This window comes from Marmota flaviventris, chromosome 7 (assembly GCF_047511675.1).
Source record: "Marmota flaviventris isolate mMarFla1 chromosome 7, mMarFla1.hap1, whole genome shotgun sequence".
Classification (NCBI taxonomy): Eukaryota; Metazoa; Chordata; class Mammalia; order Rodentia; family Sciuridae; genus Marmota; species Marmota flaviventris.
In genome coordinates, this window is record NC_092504.1 from 39,228,101 (window position 1) to 39,253,893 (window position 25,793).

At 35.5% G+C, this 25,793-nt stretch overlaps 1 protein-coding gene across 10 annotated transcripts in view; it reads right to left on the bottom strand.

Moving 5' to 3' along the window:
* Fryl (FRY like transcription coactivator) overlaps positions 1-25,793 on the bottom strand; it is a 233,228-nt gene that overhangs the window by 57,915 nt on the left and 149,520 nt on the right. For all 10 annotated transcript variants that reach the window (XM_071614271.1, XM_071614273.1, XM_071614270.1 and 7 more), the window contains 15 exons: positions 23,910-24,017; positions 20,302-20,539; positions 19,225-19,410; positions 18,873-18,959; positions 17,751-18,019; positions 17,054-17,249; positions 16,267-16,391; positions 14,605-14,662; positions 12,081-12,172; positions 9,077-9,249; positions 6,482-6,642; positions 5,885-5,995; positions 4,136-4,290; positions 3,749-3,848; positions 2,605-2,773 (listed from right to left, as the gene is read on the bottom strand). In XM_071614271.1, coding sequence (XP_071470372.1) covers positions 2,605-2,773; positions 3,749-3,848; positions 4,136-4,290; positions 5,885-5,995; positions 6,482-6,642; positions 9,077-9,249; positions 12,081-12,172; positions 14,605-14,662; positions 16,267-16,391; positions 17,054-17,249; positions 17,751-18,019; positions 18,873-18,959; positions 19,225-19,410; positions 20,302-20,539; positions 23,910-24,017 — 2,228 coding nt within the window. The remainder of the gene's footprint in view (positions 1-2,604; positions 2,774-3,748; positions 3,849-4,135; positions 4,291-5,884; positions 5,996-6,481; positions 6,643-9,076; positions 9,250-12,080; positions 12,173-14,604; positions 14,663-16,266; positions 16,392-17,053; positions 17,250-17,750; positions 18,020-18,872; positions 18,960-19,224; positions 19,411-20,301; positions 20,540-23,909; positions 24,018-25,793) is intronic.

The window sequence follows — 25,793 nt, forward strand, 5'->3', positions numbered from 1 at the left end:
TATATGAGTAATTCTCCTTTGAATAAATTTCATTTCAGTGATGTCATAAAACTAACAGCTGACACAAACCAGATACTTGCTTTATATATAAGATACTTCTGGCAGTTAAAATAAATGTCTGTACACTGTTGGTGGGTCTGTAAAATAGTGCATATTTTATGGAAAGCAGCATAGAGAATCCTACTTCTGAGTACATATCCAAAAGAACTGAAAGCAGAGACTCAAACTGATATTTGCAGAATATATTCACAGAAGTCTACTCACAACAGACAAGAGGGGAAGCAAACCAAGAGCCAATAGGTGAATGAATGGATAAGCAATATGATATACACAAAGTGGAATATTATACAACCTAAAAGAAGAAAATCCTGTCACATGCTATAATGTGGCTGAACCTGAAAACATTATGGTAAGTGAAACAAGCTACAAACTTAAAAATATTGTTTGATTCTACTGATATATCTAAAATAATTAAATTCATAAAAATGCTAAGTAGAATGGTGACTACTAGGGGTTGAGAAGAGAGGGAAAGGAGGGACTGCTGTGTAGTGGCTCTAGAGAGTTCTGTTTCTGCAAGAGGAAAGAGTTCTACAGATGTGCTTCACAAAATGTGCATGGTCTTAACACTACTGAGCTGTACACTTAACATGATTAAGATGACATTTAAAAAAAAACAAATGGATAAATGTAATGGCCAGATAAAAAGTCTATATACATGGATTACTTTAAAAGGACTCATTAAGAACCTCATTGGTTCTACTTAGGGGAGGCTCCTCTGGTGCATTACTTTTACATTTCTTTCCTCTAACACTCACAACGAAGCTGTGATGGGGGCAGAGACTCATTAACTTGGCAGAGTCAGACTATTATCTAGTGGCAGAGGAGTCAAACACAGGTCGATTCCAAAGCCCATGAGCCCTGATTTGCTATTTAGTTTCTGCAGATGACTAAACAAAAATCTTTCTCCTCTGCCCCTTCTATTTATTTACTCATCAGGAAGAGTGTATGGAAGAGGAGTGGGTATGAACTTGACTCTGGCTAGCATGACCCAGTTCCACTGCACCTACCCCTGGACCTAGGGCCAATGAACCTCTTATCCTCAATTTCTTATTCTGTAAAAAGAGGGTAACACAATAGTTGCCTCATGGGGCAACTGTGCAAATCTAAGGTAATGTCAATGAATGGCTGATCTTCCCCTCCCTCCCCCCAACCCCTTTCTCTTTAAGATAGGGTCTCACTATGTTGCCAAGGTGACTTGGCAACTCCTGGGCTGGTTCCTCCTCTTGTCTGAGCCTCTCAAGTAGGTGAGACTACAGGCATGTACCACCATACCTGGCTTTAGTCTTGGCATATGGTTATACTGCAGTCTATCATTTATAAAAATACCTTCGATTAGTACAGAATCTTATTCATTACCTGTAGTATGAAAGGTAATTTCTGGAGCTCAGAAAGTAGTTGAATGAAAAAAATCCTGACCAAGGACACTCACTGTGGGAGCTAGGGCCATGGCAGTGGCCAGACCTCCTTCAGGGAGTTGGGATGAGGTGAGGAGGCAGCCCAGCTTGGAGCCCTGGGAACACTAATGTTTATATGGGTAGAAGGAAAGAGTCCACCAAAAGTGACAAAAGAAATAGTCCATGGTAGAAGAGAAAACAGGAAATATTAAGTTTCTAGAAATCAAGACAGCCCACAATTGAAAGAAATACAGGAGAGCTCACTGACGTCAGTGGCTGCAGAAGACCAGAAGTTAGGTCTAAGACACAGCAGTTAGAAGGTATCTGGTGGATTTACAGAGAGGAAGCTGACACTAATGGAGTCTGAAGGCCACCTGAGAAGTCCCAGGCAGCCGCAAGGGCTGAGCACATGGGAATGTCAGATATCAAAATGGCCAGGCACAGGGTGTGGGAGGGGGAGAGGAGTGGCGTGAAGGAGGAGAGAGGATGCAAAGAGCCAGGAGCTGATGATATTTAAAGTGCACTTCACTGGTCCTGGGGACAGAGAGGAGGAGGGCCCTCACACTTTAAAGTGGGTACAGTTGATATCTGTATCTCTTGAGAAAAATCTCTCTAAACAAAGGAGTTAAAATTAACAGATGCCAAGGACAAGAGCATCTGAAGGCAGAACCCAGGGAGACAAGCTGTGACATGCAGACTGAGCTGGGGTGTGGTCTACACCCGGGCCAGGACATGCTCCCCACCATGGGCTTTCAGAGAGTCAACTAGATGACTGTTCTCTGCGCAGGATCTCTGTCAGAGGACCAGCAACAGCAGAAATGGTGTTGAGGAGGCCATTCCTTGATTGCCAGTCATGTCCACGTTTAAGTGCTGGCAGGGATTTGGGAGTTGTGAGAAAGGAAGGGGCATGATCCCACTGCCATCTACCAGTGCAAACCAACAGGTAGCCTGCTTTTCAGAACCCAATGTGAGGGCCATTCCCCTCAGGTCAACTATGAATGGGAAACAAACTCGACCCACTGATGAGATGAATGCTGTGGGAAGATGGCAATGTTTGCATCGATTTGGTGTCAAATGTAATCTATTTAAAAATTTTGAATAGCTTTTAAGAAATGACTGCAGAAAAATAACAAACGTTCACTGATCATACCTGAGAATATGGCAAGAGTGAGCTCAGGATATGCCCTTGCTAATTCCTCAGACAACTGATAGTATGAAACAGAATACAGATGTGGCAGGGGAGACAGCTGGCTGAGTACTCCATCTGTTCTCTGAACCTCCAATTTGTGAGCATAGCGAAACATCTTGGGTTCCAGAATCTACAAGAATACAAATTGATCAGCTGAAGTCAATATTTTATGGGTCCTCTAAAGTTCAATTATATTTAAAAGAACAACTCCCAAGAAATATTTCAGTTTAAAAATTACATGGTTTTATATATATATATATATATATATATATATATGATAAAGTATGTTCATTTCTAATGTCAGGATGTGTGCAAACAGGCAAAAGCTGTTTAAAGGGATTTACCTTCCTTGGTTTAATTGTAAAGATGTGGGTTAGTAGTCTAGTTAGAAAATAACTTCAGCAACTTAGTGGACAATTACTTGAAAAATATTTACCACTTTTCCAGTCCAAAATATAGTTGTACAAAATAAGTGTAAATGGAAAAACACACTTTAAACAGATCTTGGTTAATCACAGATTAAACATGACATATAGAACTCCTTTTGACATTATACTATGTGAAGAGCTATACTGTTAACTTTCCTCTTAATTAATTAAGGCATTAATTATAATTCCTAAGATGGTCCTACCAGCATCAGTACTACATGAAAGCATCAGGGGGAAAAAGAAAACCAGCATTTACTCTATCCTATTTTCAGCCCATGGTTAAGATCAAAGAACTTTGCCCTACTATCAATTAGTTATATACTCTATAATAATGATATATACTCAGTTTAATAAAGGAAGGTTCTATGAGGATATCACAATAGCTAATTGTTCACATTATTCTTGACTACTAAATAGAAATAGTTTCAATCAACATTTGTATCTTCAGATACACACTAATATCTTTCAATAATACAGTTCTAAATAGTTTATATTATTTGTATATTTAAATATCTATATGATCTTTGTATCTATTTCTAATCAGAACTTGCTATCACGCTTCACTATTAAAAATAAAACTAAATATTGGTGTTAGTATGCTTTAATGGCAAGAATAAATTATTAAGCTTCACTAAATCCTGAGTGAAAAAAAATTTAATTAACAACTGTTTACAAACCTGTAACAGTTGCATAGCAACTTCATAGATACTTCTAGAAGAATCAGCTGCTTTAAACAGTATCAGATTTAGGAGCATCACTGTGTCACACTGATAATCCCTAGGGATAAATTTCACATGTTAGGTAAATAACAAGGTTTGAAGTCTTTTGCTGCAGTGGATAAAGAGGATGTACAAAAGGCAAAGTTGTATGATCTTCTAAGTTGGGGGGGTGGAGGATTGTAAGGGAATAGGTACAACAGATTCATGGTGACCATTATCCTTATCGGCTAAGTTTAAAAAAATAAATTCCACTGGAGTTTAAAAAAAAGAAATTCAAAGAGAAACCTTTTCTTAAACAACAAACAAACAAAAAACTAACTTAGCATGAGACAGTGTCTATAGTACCTGTTCTGGAAGACATTCGCGATGGCTTTAAAGCAGCCAGCTGCCACCCTCTTGGAACCTGTGTAGCAGCGATCCACAGCCCAGTACATCAGGTTGCTCTGATCAGGGTTCAGCTCCAGCAACAACGTGACTGCTTCACAGCCCAACTGATGAACCTGAAATAAGGTCACAAAATTGCCAGGGAGGGGGAAAGTTATTTATATTTAATTTCCTATTTTTCTACCTTTTGAAAAATATTTTTTGGTACTGAGGATTGAACCCAGGAACATTTTACCACCAAGCTACATCCACAGCCTCCCTAGCCTTTTTTAATTTTGAGACAGGGTCTTGCAAAGTTGCTTAGGACCTTGCTAAGTTGCAAGGATGGCCCTCAAATTGTGATCCTCTTGCCTCAGCGTCTCCAAGTCACTGGGATTACAAGGCATGTGCCACTATGTCTGGCTATATTTCTCTACATTTTTAGTAAATCAGAATAGTGCATACATTTATTACATTTAATCACAAAACCCTGTCTTGTTTTGTTCAATTTCCTCTCATCATTTACTCAGCCAAAATGATGACAATATGAATAAATTACACTTGGCCTGGGGTTCTCTTACACAAGATTCTTCGTGTAAGTCTCTCTTTTGAGAGCCCCAAAGGCAGTTGATGAACATGAATGATGATAAGTGCTTTCAGAAAAATGAGTTGTTAACCTCCGATTATTTTTATCAAGCTATATTCTTATTTGTGATAACTCAATAGAAAAAAAAATATTCTGAGGGGAAAAAACACAAGTCCTATTTTAAATTCTGCACTCTCTCTGGCAACACAGCAGTGATCACCCATTTATATTGGAGTAGATCTCACAATAAATAAATAAAGCTATCACACAATATACTGTCCAGTTATGTTGCTAATTTTACTTTGAAATATAAAATATTTTAAGCTTTATGTCAAAAGTGGTAACACCTTAATACAAATAAAAGCCTTTATATGGTTGTAAGGTATAGCTTATAAACCATTCAGGTTGAAGGGAAACAATTACTAGGTCATTGTTAATGACTCAGTCTGTGTATTTATAAAGGAATATGTGTTTTTGTAAAGGAAAAGCACCTGTAGATATTTCATCAATATGAGATATTCTGTTTTGCAGAAACAAAATGCTGCTGAGGTTCTCTTTAAACATTTTTTATTTTTGTGCTCAAATATATTTTCTGTTGATATATAGAATGCTCTGTACAAAGCTGTATGATTGTACTATTGAGCTAGATCTATTTTTAAAAAAATCTGAAACCTAGTCAAGTATATTCGACCATGTTAAAAATAGTATCTTTGTTATTGAAATTTTGATTGCAGAAGAAAATTGTCTAGTCTGTTTGTATAAAATATGAGACTAAGGAAGGCAAGAAAGTGATTAATTGGAGATTGGGCAAAAAAAGGAAATTAAACATAGCAAATAACCTCTTTCTTCCATGGAGCTCAATGCATTCTAGATCAGTATTTTATTGACTCAGAACCCTATGCGAGATATATACACACTGCTATATTAATCCTATAATATGAAAGTGAAATTAAAGTTACTCCATAGAGTGATAAATACAAATTGGAATTTCCTTAGATTACAATAATCTATTTAATTTTACATAATATAATTTTTACCTATAGTTCCGTCCTATCTTTATTAAAAGATGACTAATTTTCAGAGGGCCATATTTTAATTCTGAAAGACAATTCATTATGAAATTTTAAGGGAATTATCCTAATTACCTTTTTGTCCAGAGAGTCCAAAATGTTATCCAGCCATTTGTACAAATAGCCATCTGATGAAAGTCCTACATTATCTGCAACAGGGCCACAACATAGTACAGCAGACATAGCCTTCAAACAATAATATCAGAATTACATTTAAAGATTTTAAGAGGGTCAATGTTGGTTGCTTAATGAGAGGAGGCAAGATACTTTTACTCATGTTTATCTAGCCACAAGATCTTTTTTTGTTGTTGCAAAGAAAAGCATAATAGTATTTTTTTAAACTAAGAAACTAATTATGAATAAATATCATCCTACCAAATTAGACTGGAAGAGAAGATTAAAAGACTTAAGTACTTGGAAGTAGTATTCAGTTCTTAAGTAAATGTTGATTTAAGTTTTGATAGATTCTGAAACTTTTTTGCATTGTATTTTATGTACTTAAATAAAGGTATGGTTTAAGTATTTCCATATGGCAGACAAACATGTATTGCAATATTCTCAGGCACTCTGAAGAAATCCTTACCCCATTTATAAAACCAGATAGAGAGAGACACATGAAAATATTTTAACTCTGTTCTTAAGAAAAAAGGAATTCAGGTTCTAAGTAAATACCTTTAATGCACAGTATTGATGTCTATTAATTTGCATATTCCTATCACTGTATCTGTCCAAGGGTGTAAACATGATGCTAAAAGGACCTGCCCAGTGACTGAACAGCATAAACAGACTGTGACGAAGGCTCTGTTGAGGAAAAATACTTCTTCTCTGGTGCACTGTAAATAAAAACATAGATGGAAAAATTTATTTCCATGTCTTTTTACTTTAACATACATGGCAAGTCACTATTGAGTATGAGAGGCTGTAAAACAGAAAGCAAGTTTTCATTTAAACTTGCCCTAAACCTCCACAGTAACAGAAGTCAGTTATACAAATCCAAGTCACAGAAACTATCACAGCAGGCAGAATGGCACAGGGAGACTGGCACGGAATAGGGAGTCAGGACCTGCTCCTCCCCAGGCCAAGATGTTAACACAAATACACCCCAGGATCCTGGTTAACTGGGAGGGCTTTGGATTAAAACGTTATTTTAAACTTTCTATTTTTTTTTTCCAAGCAGAAAAGTTGCCTTTGAAAAGGAACCTTACACGGAATCTTAACATACAAAACAGATAACAGAGGAGCTAATCTGGGTGAAGTAAGGTGTGAGGCTCAGCATCCAAATCCATTCTGCTGCCTCCTGCTGATGGCATCCAAAGAGCCACGGGCATCATTTGAAAATGAATGCATTAGATGATCTTTTCCACTTTGATGTTCTATCTCATGAGTTCTCTGCATCAATCTTTGTTGAAGAACTTCAACAGTATCTCCATAAACCAAGGGGGAGGTTGTGGAAAAGTGCACAGTAATAAGCTAAATCAGACCTTTATATCAGTGAGCTTTGGGATGGAAAATTTGAAGAAAAATGCTCTTTTCCACTCAACAGCATTATTTTCCTTCCAAAGATCAAAATAGGGCTCCTTCACTTGAAATTAACATACCCAACTGTGTGCTTAAGTGACCCTGTTATAAAATATAGCCCATGCTCTTTAAAAGCCAGCTGCTAGCATATACCATTAAAATAACAAAATAACCTTAATTTTTGAGAGATAAGAGGTCTATTTATGCTGTATACAGAAGAATTATAGTCACATTTTTGTGTCTTACACTTGCAAAGAATTTATGACTTTTAAAAATGCAATTGTGATCAGATAGAGCACTAATCTCCATGATATATATTGAACTCAAAAAATTTAATACCCCCAAAACCCAAATAACCCAATCAATAAATGGGCTGAGGAACTGAACAGACACTTCTCAGAAGAAGATATACAATCAACAAATATATGAAAAAAATGTTCAACATCTCTAGCAATTAGAGAAATGCAAATTAAAACTACTCTAAGATTTCATCTCACTCTAGACAGAATGGCAGTTATCAAGAACACAAGCAACAATAAGTGTTGGTGAGATGTGGGGGAAAAGGCACACTCTTACATTGCTGGTGGGACTGAAAATTGGTGCAACCAATTGGAAAGCAGTATGGAGATTCCTTAGAAAACCTGGAATGGTACCACTATTTGACCCAGCTATCCCACTTCTTGGTCTATACCCAAAGGACTTAAAACAGAATACTACAGTGATGCAGCCACATTAATGGTTACAGCAGCACAATTCACATTAGCTAAACTGTGGAATCAACCTAGATGCCCTTCAATAGACAAATGGATAAAGAAACTGTGGTATATATACACAATAGAATATTACTCAGCATTAAAAGAGAATAAATCATGGCATGTGCAGGTAAATGGATGGAGCTGGAGAATATCACACTAAGTGAAGTAAGCCAGTCCCCTCAAAATAAAGGCCAAATGTTCTGATAAGTAAATGCTGATCTACAATGGCAGTGGGCGGTAGGTGGCAGGGGGCATGGAAGGAATGGAAGAACTTTGAATAGGGCAAAGGGAATGGAGGGGAGAAGGAAGGGAGCATGGGGGTAGGAAAGTTGGTGGAATGAGACAGATATCATTACCCTAAGTACAGGTATGAGGATACAAATGGTGTGACACTACTTGGTATACAATCAAAGAAATGAAAAATTGTGCTCCATTTGTGTACTATGAATCGAAATGCATTCTGCTGTCATGTATAACTAATTAGAAAAATTAAATAAATAAATTTTTTTAAAAATGCAATTGTGTAAATCAAACTCCAAAGCACATCTTGGCGCTTGCTCCATAACAGACAGTATTGCTGTGTCCTTGTCATATTCACATTGATAATTCTCTTCTCCCATTATTCAAAACAATCTTGTTAATATTATTTAAAATTATCATTTGAAGCATTATGCTCCTTTGTTCACTGCATCTAGAACAAATTTGTCCATACAGCTTATTCTAATTGATTTCTTCAGAATTTCATTTCTGTGTCTTGACCATAATAATCTATGCTGGGTTGCTTCTCTGATTTCTAATCAACTGGTACTAATTTAAAAATAAAACGATTTCTTGCCATTCATGTTATGCTGTCATTTTTCCAGTACTTTTACAAGTTGCTTTTCAACTTGATTATAAAACCTCATGGGAAGAGAATGAATTATGGTCTCAAGGGAAGAGAATGAATTATGGTCTCCTAATACTCAGTAATGCTTTAAGAAACTAAAAGTAATACCTGGAACATTCTGAATGATATTCGCCACTAAGGCACTAAAATGGCATCGTATATCCTTCAGTGTGTCAGAGTCTTTTTCATTTTCTGCTTCCAGGAGTTGTCTGGTTAAATCTACATACTCCAATAAAGTGTTGTTGAGGAAATGTGTTTCATTATCAAGGCCACCACTTGCACTGAAAATATTGAAGAAAATAAATGATAATCAAAACGTGACTCCATTACATAACTCAAAATGAATCCCTAGTAATCAAAATTAGAATAATACATATTAAACTTTTCATGGTCATGGCAGTATAAAATTTAATGAATATGATTTTGATTTACTTAATATACATAAAATAGATGGTGGTTTGTAATCAAAGAACTGCTATTTCAATTTGTATTATTCAATTCCATATCTAACTTTAATTCACTATTATAAGTGCTAAATGCTATCTGTACTTATTAACATATAGAGCTTTTTTTTTTTTTTTTTTTTTAAGAGAGAGAGAGAGAGAGAATTTTTAAATATTTATTTATTTTTTTAGTTTTCGGCATACACATCTTTGTTTGTATGTGGTGCTGAGGATCGAACCCGGGCCTCACGCATGCCAAGCGAGCGCGCTACCGCTTGAGCCACATCCCCAGCCCCATATAGAGCTTTTTGATAAGGAGATAAGGAAGCTAATGGGAGGGAGAGGATGAGTATAGAAAAAATAGAAAGAGGAAAGACTAGTTTTACGTATATGTATAATATCCATGCATATTCATATTATACCTCTGACATAGTCAAATATCCACTAGGTACTTACTCCCCACAACCTTCTGGGATAGATTATTACAGAGGATGCAAAATCTAAAAAGAATTCAAATAAGAGTGGAATAGAGTACTGAGTTTCACATCTTTTTAGATCTATGGAGTTGCCTCAAGAATCTCTGCAATGAGATTCTCTTTGAGTCAAGGGATCCAAGTCTGGAAACTGTGGACTAGTTGGAGGACTAATGGTTAAAGTCAAAAGTCTTAAACTGCCTTGCTCTATCAGTTATTACACATGTATATCATATCTTCTCCAGAGTGTTTTAGTAAGAATATAAATGGGCCACTAATAAAATGACCTAGTAAATGATAAGTACTATATAAAGTAATAGCTCTTACATTAATGTTTATTAAGGTCAGCTTTCCTTGAAAAGTATTTCTAATACAAATTATTCATTCATTCATTCAGTCATTTATGATGATACTAGGTACTGAACCCAGGGGCACTTTACCATTGAACTTCCTCCCCAGACTTTATTTTTTTATTTTAAGATAATATCTCCCTAAGTTGCTGAGGAGACCTTGAATTTGCAATCCTCCAGCCTCAGCCTTCTGAGTCACTAGGATTACATAGTCTAATGTATCTGTGCCGAGCTTATTTATTATTTTAAAAGCAAAAACTATTATTATTATTATTATTATTTCATTTTTGCTAGTTGTGAGTAGTACCAACATCCTGAACCCATGAAAACAAGAATAAGGAGTTGCAATGTTACTGCAGTATTTTAAAAATATCAGTCCACAATAATAAACAATCATTATATGAATTCATGACCAAATATTTTTTCTTCTATAAAATGAATGTTCTTTAAATTCTGGGACATGACCTATTAGTGAATGGGGAAGCAATTTAGTAGACTGCAACCTGCACCAAAACAAACCATGCATTCATTTAAGTAACATTCACTGCTATTGTATGCACCAAGCACGTGGGATCCGCTGGGTGAACTAAGATTCCAAGATTCTGACACTCAGAATTCAACTTTTTCCTTAAACAATAAATAAAATCTACAACATTGATAACCCTCTATTAATTTTTCTTTCTTAAAAAAAAACCAGAATACACAATAGTGTTTAAAAATTAAGTGTTCAAAAGAGTGAGTATAGCTTTTGTAGTTTCAAAATACCAAAATTCTGCAGTTCTTCAAAAGAGAATCATTATTTGCTATCATATTAAAAAAAAAAAAAAAAAACCTTCAATGTAAAGCTTCTTAATTTACTAATGTTACCTTAAAAGGAACTGAAAAGGAAAAGATTCAGATACATATTAGGATATCTTTTTGCTTCAAGCTCATAAATTTCAATTTTACTTTTCCGAAATTAGCTGGGTTTTTTTTTCCCCCTTCTCTCATTTGCTTCTCATGTATTAAGAATGAAAACTAAAGCACGGGCTTAAAATTTCTTTCATTAAAGTTCTATTCTGAAAACAATCTCCAAAAGTATTTGATACTAAATATAAAACACATTATGTACAAAAAAGAAATAATTAGGACGAATGCTAATGTAAATATTCTACACTCAGTTACTGTCTGGTTCAATTATAAATACATTTCTTCAATTTCTTTTCATATGCCTTTCTGTGGTTATGGACAGATCTGTTATTCTTCTCCTTCAATGGTCAGGAAGTACCACTGCCCTCCAAAGTGGTTATTTTTAAATACACTTCTGAGGGAATTTTCCTCAAGGGGCTGATCTAGTGTCAAGAAACTTTCAGTTTAGCAATAAAACTCAAGGTTTTATGGTTTAATGTATAAATGATGGGAAACATAGTTATGAATTATTTTGTAGATTTAATTTTTCCCAGCAGAATAGATAAAAGTTACTTGGAATGAATTTGCAAATCTTATAATATTTAGTCTTTTTAACATGTGATTTTTTTCAAGCCCAGAAGAAATAAATCTTCAAGATGAGGTAAGAAAATAGGGAAGCCTGTCAAAATAAGGCTATTGTTGTCCCTTTGCTTAGAAAACAGGTTCCAACAAATAGCAAAACCATAGAAACATTATCACCAATTTTTGTCCAGAGTGATCCAGTTCTGCTGGTAGATTTTCTAACATATTTTTTGAACACTGATGAATGTACGAGATGCCTTTTTGTAAATTAATGTGTACAATGATACTGATAGATTTTGTTATTGCAAAGGTGTTTTTCTATATTTCATGAGAAATAATCATTCCAAAGTTTTGAAAATCAAAATCCAATACTTACCTGTGACTAATGACACCAGCATCTGCCAGCAGTTCAAATATTCGTACCAGCTGTACTCGTAAAATGTCTCGACGCCTGCGCCGTTTCATATTCTATTCCACAGATACAAAGATATTAATTAAAAAAACCTTCAGGGAAGGACACAGAAAACCCTGGTGTGACTCGGGAAGAATAACTCGAATGCCAGAGATAGATTCTGGGCTCATTAAGATTATTCTGCTTGTACGGAATAATTAGTCTGCTAGACACTGCATCAAAGAGACATGTGACGATGTGGAGAACAAAATTCTAACTATTTTTAGGTGATTTGTTGATTTAACCATTATATAAGAATTCCAGGGATTAGTAAACTGTTGTCACTGAATCATAAAGACACTCTAAGAAGATGACAGGAGGGCAGGAAAAACTAAAGTCCCTAAAGGGGACTCAAGTAAACCCACAGAATTTATTTATTCTAAAGTTTTTCAATGATTAATTTTGCTACAAAAGTAAATATAAAACAAAAGAAAAATGTCTTTGCTCATTATAAAATAAATAAATAAATAAATCTGTACTACTAGAGCCAAGAGAACTAATGCTAGAATAATAGCAGTAACACTTCAATTGGATTCTGCTTCCAACAGGATAACAGAATAGCAAAATATAGATTTTCTGTATCACTTTCAATTCTAGATCATTATCTCCCTTAAGATGTAATTTTCATAATACAAAGCAATTAAAAACATATTAGTTTTTCACTTTTATGTCCCTGGTCCACTTCTGTGTGTTCCATGGCAGGCCAATTTGCTGATGACCCATTCATTACATTTACTGTTTCCATGGGGTCTTCCTAAAGTTTACAGCAATTCGTTTTGAGTGGGATGTCTTCTTAACAGTCCTGCAGGAATTCTGCAAAGTTTTAATTGGACTGTTTTCATTTTGTCTCCATAGAAACACTGAAGCTCAGACTCTCAAACTATAACTCACGTTCAAGGAACACCACTGTACTTATCTAATGACTTAACATCAGGACTCTTCTCCCCTAAACTCAGAAGTGTTCCAATTCCATTTCCCTCAAATAAATTATTACACATTGTAAACAAAATTATCATTCTGATACAAAAACTTTATCAGTGGAAAAATGGGGATAATATCCATACTCTACACAGGGTGTAAGTAAAGATGAGAGTGAGGGAGGAATTACTGATGATGTTTCAAAATCTAATAGAATAGCTGTTGTCACCTGTTTTTTTTTTTTTTTTTTTTGGTCAGGGGACCTCCAACATTAACAGCAGAGATTTTCAAACATCAGATACATATAAGGTGCTTTATGAAAAAAGATTTCTGGGCCCAACTCCAGGAATTTTTATCCAAAAGGCTCAGGGGTCTAATTTTGAGCAAGCTCTCCAGGTAACTCTCAGATGCCACTGGCATATAGCAACCACTGGACTACTGGATACAGTTCGGAGTCTTTCATGAGAAAGTCCCTATCTTACTATCCAGTCTAATATTTAACCATTATTCCCTTTAAAATAATCATACAGAAAAATGCATAAGTTCCAAATTTGTGTGTAAAATTTGTGAATGCTATTTTTCTGCCTAGAATACCTTTCCTTTGCTTGTCAACTGGGGAACATGCTTTAAAATTCACTCCAGTATCAGCACTACCTCTACAATGCCTTCCCTTACCTGCAGGCAGAGAGTTCAAGGCTCTTTTCTCTGTAACTCTCATAACTCCTTACCTATGACATCATTACAGTGTGTAACAAATTGTTGTAATTATGGTTTACACAGTCATGTGCCCCACTAGACATCTAATTTCTAAAAGTTGCACAGAACTTGGTGCAGATCTGGATGTTTGGGATTCCAGAACCAGGATTTTCAAACTAGGACTCATAAGCCAAATCAGGCCCATGGTTGCCTGTCACTGTAAATAAAGTTTTACTGGGGGATAACCATACCTAATTACTTATGTAGTCCATGAATGTTTCAAATTACAAAGTAGCTGCCATGAGACTGGTAAAGCTGAAAACATTTACTACTGCTACTTTACAGAAAAAGTTAACTCCAGTCTACACCCTGCTTCCTGCTTGTACTTAAGCTATAGCAATGTCTCATTTGTATTACACAATGGGTTCCTACATATGTTCAGCTGTAGGATGAATAGTTTGTATGTGAAAAAAAAAATTTAAATGTACATAAGAAAGCTGGAGTTGGGTGTGATGGCACCCAGGTGTAATCCCAGCAACTTGGGAGGCTGAGGCAGGAGAATCCTAAGTTCATGACCAGCCTAAGCAACTTAGTGAGGACCTGACTCAAAAAATAAAAAGGGGTGGGAGTAAAGTTCAGTGGGAGAGTACATAGAGTTCAATCTTTGGTATCACAAAAAATAAAATATAAAATGAAATCAAATAAATAAAAATATACTAGACAATCTTTTACTTCTTAATTTCTAACCTGTGGTATAATATATAGTATATAGCAGAGAAATATGGGTTTGCCAAAAAAAAAATTTAATGGTAGAAAACTATGTAACAGAGCTTACCTCTGGCCTTCTTTCGAGTGCCTCTTTAATTATTGGATGTAACTCCTCTATTAGTTCCCTAGAAAAAAATTATATGTAGTCTATTAATAGCTACACAGAATCTGAATACTTACAAGCCAATATGTAAATATTAATGTAATGATGTAAACAAGTGTTAACCCTAACCCCACTGCTTCAAACACTCTTTTATTTTTACTATAAAATAATACATCATTTTATAGAACATTTGAAAACTACAAAAACTAGTACAGGCCATTTATTTTAGCTTACAGAGAGGTATTTACCATCAATATTTTTGTTGAATTATTTTGCATAATTTTTGAAACACTGTTACATATAAAATAGCATCTTTTTTCTTAACACTAGTATAGTTACTTTCACGTGCCATAATGAATTCATAATATTCTATCATACTTCAATAAATTGTCATTTATTATTGAATCATTCAATTCTTTCTTTCTGTTATTACAAATACTGGATAATTGACCAATGTTAATATTAATTAGTGTTCATTTCTGATTATTTCTTTATGATTAATCTTATATATTAAACCAGTGGGTAAAAGGGTATGAACTTCATGAAAATGATAAATTTCTCTTTGTTTACATTTTGATTATGAACTGATAATGTGCTAATTTTGTAAGATTGAGAAATTTTTTAAAGTCTAAGAAGAAAACAAAAAGTATACTCAATTTCATCATATATATAAAGAAAACTGTAGACATTCCAAGTATTTGCTTCAAAATTGCTTCTATCCATAGGAATTTGAAAAATTTTTAAATGAGATAACTTTTATATTCCATTTATTTTCAGTAGCATGATAGTATATTTATTTCCCTAAAAGTCTTCTAAAACTTCATTTATGTTGAATGCTCTCCCACTATAGCTATGTTAAAATTTATTAGCCTATTTTCTTGTACATGTCATCTTCAAGAGGAAAAAAAAATCAATACTATCCTATACCAATCAAGATTCTGAAAAGAATACATTCAGGGCCCCACAGGAAACAAAAAAAGAAGAACATAAAGAACATAAAGAATTTGCTTTATTAATATGAAAAGTATATAATATGCATGTAAATATTTCTTTGAAAGATTCCATTCTTTTAAACAACACAGAGAAAACTAAAGTTTTAACCCAGACTAAGATTATACATTAACAGAATTACTAGATAAGTAAAATGAGTATGAAAATATTAAAGATTTACATGGCATTTTATCACTTTTAAAGAATATTTAGGGAGGGGGTTGTTGCCCAGTGGTAGAATGCTTGTCTAACATGTGTGAGGCCCTCAGTTCAATCCCTGGTACTGAAAAAAAAAATTATACATGGATATGCTTTATTTACATACAATCCTGTGGGATGGGGTTGTGGTTCGGTGGCAGAGCATGTGCTTATCATGCACAAGGCCCTGAGTTCAATCCCCAGCACCAGGAGGAAAAAAGAGGAAGAATTCTGTGAAGAAAATAGGGTTAACCTCAATTTGCTCAATAAAAATAAGGAAATAAAAGACTCAATTAATTAAGTTAATTATTACTTGGCCAGTTAACTGGTAAAAGTCAGGGCTGCTACGCAACTATCCTAATGAGTATTCTGCTTAACTCTACCAGACCTCTAGTCTGAGTCTTATTTGACTGCAGAGAAACATAGGAAGATAATTACCTGAAAGCCCCGGGGTTGGTCCTGCCAAGACCTAGAACAAGGGATTCTGTGATTTCCATGCTCTCAGAGCGCATCATTGGAACTATGTGCTTAAACAAGGATGAAGGGGATGGGATGCCAATAATCTGAGGAAAAAATGCAGCCACAAATGATTCCAAGTCCAACTAAATAAGTTAACATTTCAAATTCAAAATTAGGTCAAGTACATAAGACAGATGAAACTTCTACACGAATGTTGCTTCAAAATTCACCTGTGGTATATAAAACATTACATGCCTTGACCAGGGGCTTACTGCAGGTTACTTAATAGAACTTGTTTGTAGGACTCTTAATTTCTTAGAGATTCACTACCATATAACCATATAATATAATAGGCTGACGTCCACCATCAAATCCTCGATCCATGAACAGGAGTTAGTAAAATTATGTCTAAAACAGTCATCAGTGTCAAAGTCAGACATTCAGTCTTAAGTTTTCTTTAAGTACACCACATTTTGTGTCATACCATAAAAAATGACATAACTGTTCTTACTGAATATTTGGTATCGTTACATGATTTAGGACAATTTTAGAAAGGTATTTAATTTTTTAAATTACTCTTTTTGGGCACTGAGAAATCTGAGAACTCTAGAGACTAGAAGAAGGAAAACAGGTATGATATCTTAAAAATATGGATTTCCTTGAAGTATTTTAATTTCCAATGTAAGTAATCTATCTGTGAAAAGACATTTTATAATATTCCTGTCATAGTACCACTCAGAGTCAATGGTGGGTCTGAAAAACTTACTTTGGAATCAATGCCATAGCCACTGTCAGGGGTGGACGCCAGCGTCTCGGGAGGAGAACATCTCACAGAGCCTGCAGATGTTGAAGAGGATGTGGATGTTGCTGCACTGCAGCAAAGAATTAGATAGTTTCTCCACAGGCCAATGTAGGAGTCACTGCTTGTGGTCGTATTTACTTTCTTAGCATTGATGGGACTACTGAGGAAAAAGACAAAAAACAGGTAGATACAAATTATAACATGTTTTCAAAAGTTCTTTTTTTTTTTTTTAACTAAAGTTAAATCTCTATCATATACCATATATCTCTATATTGGAGATATTAAATCTGCATCAAGATTTAATACTAGTACTGAATCTCTGTGGAATAAGATAGACATGAATAAAGTGCTCGACACATACTATGTATCAAGCTCAGTACTATTAAGAAAACAAACATAATTTGGTGACCCTGTATACATGAAAAGGGGGAAGGGGCTATAAGATACATCCTTCACAACTTTATTTTCCCTTAAGATATCAATATAGCATATCATACACACACACCCCACACACACATATATGAATGAGAGAGGGAGAGAGAGAGATCCATATAATATGGCCACATTATTTATAGGACTTCCAATTTGTACAACTTCCCAAATGCATTATGAAAGCTGACAGCTGATACATTTTTAAATTTACACTAGGAAAACAACTTACTTTATATCCACCTGGGGGGACAACAACTGTAACCTTGTGTAGGCAAACATCCAAGCGTAGCTCACAGCTGTTGAGCAGTGTTTAGGAAGGTTTTCTTGCTTTAAAAAACTGGAGAGACTTATAATCCATGGGTCTTGGCCTTGGGTCACATGTGCAAATATCCATATGTGCGATGGGCTAATCACATCAAACTGGTGGCTAATAGGAGAAGAGTTCCATTCTGCTAATGTTTGTAAATCAATTGAGCTAGGGCAATATAGCAAAGTAGTCTACAAGAGAAAAAAAAAAATTGGTTATTGCACATTTCAATAACTTTCAAAGTTCTGCCATGTGAATTGCTTTAAGTGGTCATTGGTGGTTGCTAGAATAGAGGATAACATGAGGTCTGAGGTTGGTTTAAGGGGATGGTGAATTCCTGAAACTGCATATGCATACACAAATTTTTCTGGAAAGAGATTGTATACTTTCATTATTCTCCAACGGGTTGACAAACCAAAAAGTTTTTGAACCATTACTTAAGTAATTCAAATATGAATAGCCAACTTTTATGGGCATACTGAAGCTGCTAGCGAACTAAAAAGTGAGCCATTAACTTTCATGCTGATATGCCCTACCTATGCATGAGTGGAACAGACCAGAAAGAACATAGGCTTTTCTCCAGAGGTGCACGTTCTTAAATAGTTGTTCAATGAAGAGATTAAGATTTACTTTCAGAGCATTATGTTCAGTAACCACTGCTTTACGCACTAGAAGCAAGTCACCTATTACACTTTGTTAACATAATTCATGGTTAATAATCTAAAGCAAAAATTTTTTTATTGTTATTTTTAATCATCTCTTACTTAGGCTTCTTAAACTTCATTATTATCTCTCTTGGTTGTTGATAATGAATTATTAGTCAGGTGTTTTACAGAAAGTGCATGAACCTCCTGTCCATGTACTCCAAGACAAGAGGAAAAGAATTTAGAGACTGACAGTTATTCCTATATCAATGTTGATATGCGACCTTTTCATACGTTTTCTTTGTAATGTGTTTCTGACAAATGTGTTTCTTTCCATTCTATCAAATTACAGGGCATTGGCATAGAATACAATACTGAGAAGTGTAAAATCATTACTTACCTGATCAGCCCCTGTGAGATGTATGAAGCTCTCAAGAATGGATGGGCTCAGCCTGTCCATCACATCTATGGCTAATTCATCATCACCCTGTAAAAAAAAGACATCATATATCTAAAAACAATTATCAGTGTTTTAGAAAAGTAGCCAAAGCTAAGATACTGAAAAGTTCACTTCAGCACTCTTTGTTATGAAAGAAATTGAGGCCAAGTGGGTTAGTTTAGATGCTCTTTCCTAAAAGACTTTCTTGGAAAGCAACACACCTACATTGTAACAACAGAAATGAGATAAAGATAACAAAAGGATGATTTTAAAGTACTTTAACTAGATAACTAATGAAATACCTACATCTTACCTTAGGTATTTCCAAAAGTGCAAACAAAGCCCGTATTTCTCTAAGGACACTGACGGCTAATCTCCTAGTGGCAGGTCGACTGCTACAGAGGATGACGAGTGCAAACCCTTCAACCACATGGAATACAGTGGAATACGGGCTCCTTTCTGGAGGAGGGGGATGAGAGGCTCCATTTGCTACACCATGCTTGAAAAACAAATACAAATTAAAAGTAAGATTAAAAAGGCATTTGTACAGACATTTCAAAAGAACAATAAATTTAAAAAAAGCAAGTCACTGAAATTTGGGTTATAGGTCTGTCTTGGCTCAAGCAATTTGAATAGTATTTCATTTATAAAACAGTAATAGTGTGCAAGAAGAAGAAAGTATCTAAATATGAATTATGTACCTAATTTCTATCACTCGCTGACAACTCTGTAACCTTGGAACAAACACTTAACTACTCTCAGTCTAATGTTCCCATGTGTAAAACTGAGAGGAGTTTACATTTTTCCTACTGCAAGGTGGACCAGCAGCACAGCATCACTTGGAATCTGTTAGAAACAGAGATTCTTAAGCCACCAGTGAGTCATATGCTCATTAAAGGTTGGAAAGCTGGGTTGGCTTAGATGGTGCCACTCTAAAATTCCAAGATTCTATGATTTACACATTATCATCAACCAACAATTTAAGCATCTTTTATTGTTAAGGAATACAGACACTAAATGTGAAGCAGGGATTGGTGCCTTTGATAAAATAGTCAGATGATCCAAATGGAAGACTACCAAAATTTTTTATTGTGTAAGTTTAGAAAATATCAGAAACAATCTAAATGAGAGCTAGAATTAGCTCTACTTTCTATGCTCACTAAAATAGAATTGTTATCAAAGGGATAACAATAAGTGGGAAAAGGTGCGAAACACAAACATTTTGTATTTAACATATCCACTACTGGGAAGCTCAGTGCAAGGAATTAAGAACACATTAAGAGTAGGTAAAACTAATATAAATTTTTGAGAATGTAAACCTATATTGACATCATTATTGGTCATTTACCACTGATCATATACAAAGGGAGAGTATAAGATAATTTGGTACCTGTGAGTCCTGGTTTTTGTTATGCATTTGGGCTGCTTGTTTCCACTGATTTATTAATTGTACCAACATCTTTACAGCATTATCAAGAAGCGTGGGGTGGACATCAGTCACTTCACGAACAATAAAATAAACAAATCCTGAAAGAACATCCTCCCGCCAATCTGGAAAATCAAGCATTAGTGCCTGCAGAGTATTGAAAGCCAGAGCACGCAGTTCTTCATCCATGTGAATTGTGAGCCTACCGAGAACAAAATTCCATTAGATACCTCAAAATCTATCCTAGAGTCTTATCATTTAAACTTAAAACTAAGTCGCTAAAATATATGTCCTCTTCACTGGTTTGTAAAAAGTGCAAAGACAGGAGCCAATGTTCACTTTCTTGTGTGATACTCATCCCTTATGCCAACTAAGTCTACATGAATCTATTCACATCAGTTGGTATTTTCACTATAATTCGGAATGACATCTCTGATCCTAATTTAAATGCTATAGTTTAAAACAGAATACAGATGGCATGTCAGGAATGCATTTAAGCTTTCAAACTTCAAAATACTGTGTTATTTTATAGTCAATAAAATATTATATCAAGTCACATAATATCTTAGCACTATCTCACATTTATTTAGTCCTTTAACATCATGGGAAAGGACATGACTTATCTCAGTCATTTCCTATATGTAGCTGAGGTTACTTTTATATAAGATGGCTGATTATGAAGAAGAAAATACAAAATAAAGATGGAATCAATTAATAGCAATTATTCTTGAAGGTAAGAATATGAGTAAGTCTGGGAGTTGCATCATAAATGGTACACGCCTAGGGGAAAAAAATGGGTTGACTCAACACCCAAGGCCCCAAAGAGAGTTTAAGTCTAAATAAATTAAATTAGAGAAGAGGCTATACAAAATTATTTTTTAAAACAATCAAGATATTACAAGGCCTTGAACATAATTTCAGTTATAGGATTTTAACCAAATATTAAAAAAAGAGAATGATGAATAAGAAAATCATCAAAAAAAAAAAAAAAAAGCTGCCGTAGTGAAGCCACGAATGTCTATTACCAGATGAACAGGAGTTTCAAATTTGGGGCTGAAGAGGATTATTTGGTGACTGACAATTAAAGGCAAATGTATTAGAGTTAGAATTAGCCTAAAAGAATATGACAAAAAAAGTGATATTAAGTTGGTGTGATGGCGCACGCCTGTAATCCCAGCATCTCAGGTGGATAAGGGAGGAGGATTGCAAATTCAAGGCCAGCCTCAGCAACTTAGCAAGACCTTGTTTCAAAATAAAAAATAAAAATGGCTGGGGATGTGCTTCAGTGGTTAAGTGCTCCTGGGTTCCATCCCCAGTACCAAAACAAAGTTAATATTAAAATACAACACAATGCCAAGTGCAATGGCGCATGCTTGTAATACCAGCAGTTTAGGAGGCTGAGGCAGGAGGATCATGAGTTCAAAGCCATCCTCAGCAATTTAGTGAGAACTTGTCCCTAAATAAAACATAAAAAGGGCTGGGGATGTGGCTCAGTGGTTAAGTTAAGCAAGCCTGGTTTCAATTCCCAGTATTAAAGAACAAAAAAAAATCCCTACCACACCATAACTGCAAAAGTGCAAGGGAAGCTGAGCAGTTGGAGTCATGCACAATGACAGGAGGGAAGCTGCACGGTTTAGGAGAAAGGAGGGACCACAGTGTCTACCCTGCTGAACTCAGTTCTGGTCTTCACCAAACCAACCTTCCACTAAGAAGGAGGCTGAAAAGAATAGGTATTCCAGCCTCACAGATTTGGGCATGAGACATGAAGCAGCAGTAGTAGTTACATCAGCACATCACAAGGAAACCGTCAGAACAAGGCTCTGTGGCCCAGTGTGTTCTATCTACGAGTGACACACCAAGGGAGACACTGTCCACAATGCTGACTTAAAGGTTATTTCAACATCCCTCAAATCCATGAATGTACCATTGATCATACACCCATCTGTGCGACTCAGGACAAAGATCCATGAGTTAACTATTCCTTGTGAAAATTTAATCCTGGCTGATTAAAGGTAGGGAAACTAATTAACTTTATATCCTTTACTTTAAGTCAAGATTTGCTTAACATCACAATTCCAAATGATAGGGGTAGAGTACAAGAGAGAACAGACCCTAGAGTCTTCCTTTCCACTGAGTCAATTAATCAGGAAACAAATGTCATGAGGGAAAGAAGCAAAGCAAATTGTCATTCGATGTTCAGATGCTGGCTTCTTTCCTGGGCTCCCCAGTCACTGCCCCTTACAGGTGCAGTTTCATTCAGTTGGAGAATATGGGAAACCCATCATGGTGGTCATCCTTCACAAAATCTCAGGTGAGTTAAGCAGAGGTGGGAGGAGTAAGAGCAGAGTAAGAACAGCAGCTGTTCACTGCTCTCCCAAGGAAGAGTGTTATAAATAATATATCTCTAATTTCTGATGTTGGCATGAAATTTTGTAACTCTGTAATGTAATTCGCAGCAAAAATTAAGAGGCAGAGTGGAAAAGGAGGAATTTATGGAATGGTGTCAAGTTTCAAAGCAACCCCTTTTTCCTCTACTCACGAGAGACAAAGACCATTCTATCTCTGGCCCCAACCTTAACAGCTGACAGGGTGGTATGTGGCTGTTTGAACACCAGGTATTCCCAAGAAGAGGGTGGAGGGAACCTGGAGCAATCTATTCACCGTTTATTCATTGCATATTTGATTTGAGTCTCAGTGGTAAGTGCCCAGTAACCAGTACATATTTTTCAACAGAGCTGAGCATCCCTGTTCTATTACAGTTAGTATACTTGGTTTTCCATCTAGGGTAGGGGCTGGCAAACAGTGGCTCAAGGGCTAAATCCAGCCAGATGGACGCCCATTCCCACAGTCACACCCACTCCTTTACAGATCATTGCTGGCTGCTGTTGAACTACATGGTAGAGATATGATCTGCAAACCCTAAGATGTTTACTATTCGGTCCTTTACAGAAAAAAATTGTTGACCGCTTATCTAGGGAGTCCCTACTGGTACCAACAAGGAAGTTTTTCAATAGGTCACCAGTGCAACTCAGAATTAGTTTTAGGAGCTAGTATTTAAGTTTGGTTGTCATGACATTTCCTCATTTTGTAGAGCTATATCATGATAAAAGAAAGAAAAAAATAAATAAACTTAAATGCTATAGGCTCTGTCACAGGAGAAAAATGGGGAGAAAGAAAAGACCTGATCACCACCCAGGATACTAAAGAAATGACTGTAGGAGTAAACACAGTAATTAATTCCTAACTGGGTGTCACCACACACTGATAATGCCCATATGTTAAGGAATAATTGTCATATAAACCCAAGGAACTATTACCAGATAGAAAGATAAAGAATTGAAAAATGGGATCTGTATGGAAATCCAAAAGAACTTCAGAAGTTAAAACTGAATAGGGAGAATGTGTTTAATAAATAATAAAAGACAACAGGGACTTAGAAAGTAAATCAAATAAAGGACTGAAAATGTCTTCATTACTGGTTTGCAGTGTTAAAAACAGAAGTGTATCACAAATTTAAAGGGATAGTAAAGACATAAAAATCAGCACAGCAGATAATAATAATTCTTATTTACCTTGCTAACAATTCAATGAGATCAGTTCTGCTCATACCGTCAGGAATCAACCTTGGAATTGCAGCGATGCAAGTTCTAAACAAATCAATTTTAGGTTTTCTTTCCCCCCTGAAAAACATATCACAAAGAACTTAATAAGAAGTGTATTATATACGCTGCACAATGAAATCAAATTTGCAAAAATTATTACAGTAGGTGGGAGCCTGTCCCCAAGCTTATTGCACTTAATATGAAAAGTACATTAAGACAAATCCAGTAGAAAATTAACCCAGCAGCAGATAAAAGAATACAGAGATAATTCCAGAAAAAGACAGCCAGCAAGCAATAAAGTTTTCATTAATTACAAACAAAGCACATCAACTTTATCAAATAATATGTAAACAAATTATAATACTTTAAATAAAAATCAGATTATTTAAAACAATTTAGCCTTCCATAAACATTTGTTAAATACTAATATTATGAATAGTAGTGTTGACATAATTGAATATCTATTATTTGGGGCCTATAAAATTAACAACAAAATTTTTTTTTTCATTTAACATTCCATACTAACAAGGGTTTCAGAAATAGACATTCTTATATATCACTGTTGGCATTAATTTTTTTGTCCTTTTGTGATACACATACAAACATATATGTTTAAATTTTATATAATAAAATGTGCCTTTTGTTTTTGTATCAGGGATTGAACCCAGGGGTGCTTTTACCCCTGAGCTACAGCCCCCAGCTCTTTTTATTTTGAGACAGTCTTGCTAAATTGTTGAGGCTGGCCTCACACTTAGAATCTTCCTGTCTTGGCCTCTCAAATTGTTGAGATTACAGGTGTACATCACCACATCTGGCTAAAATGTGCCAATTTTTGAGACTCCTGGTCTCTCCAGAGCAGAGGCTTAATAATTTAATTCTCTTATATTTTCTTTCTTGCCTTCCTTTCTACCTTTCTTTTTGTGGGGTGCTAGTGACTGAATCCATGTCCATGGGCATTCCAAGCAGGTATTCTCCCACTGAACTCAACCCCAGCTCTTCTACTATATCCTCTTATAGCTATTTGAGGGTTTCAGTTATTATTAATTTTAAATATCTAACCTCTTAATTGTTTAATTTCAGCCTATATTTCAATGTAAGGTTTTTAGATATATTTTATCAAAATTGTTCTCCATTTGGCCTAATAAAATAATCCTTATGTAGAAAATAATTAGGAATGTTCCAAGTGTTTTGGGTCAGTATTTGTTATAGGGGCAATGATTCAATATTTCTTCTAGAGATGTTTATGTGTTTGGTCCATTCTTTGCATGGGTCCAAAATGCGTGAGTTTCAGTCACTGATTTAGTTAAATCACATATATTATTTAATTAATAAAGAAATAAATTTCAGCTACTCTACATTAGCTAATGGCACAAAATTTGCTATTGGCTTGTTAGTCCATAGGTGCTGTGTGAGTGACAAAAGCACACCATGATCAGTGACTGACCACACCACGTCTTTCAGGGCTGTGGGAGCCCAGTCAGTGTACACCTGCCACCCAGTTCTCACACAGCCAGCCAAGGGTGCAGGGATGTTGCCTGCTTGTTTCCCAGTGATAAAGCCATGTGACATTTTATAAAATTGGAGAATCAAAGGAGAAAAATCAGCCAACAAAGATGCAAGTGCGGCAAAGAAAGGAAGAGATATGGCTGTAGTTTAATTATAATTTTATGTTGCCCTGGCATTTGTTTTTAAATACAAGTTTAATTTTCTCATTTAAGGCACAGGGCTCAGTCACTCTTGACCCACTTTATAATTCTACATACACCCCTCATTCCCCACCATTTACTTGATGTGACAGATCCAGGTATGTGCCACCTCCCCCTGGGACAGCTAGATACACCCTGGCTGACTGGC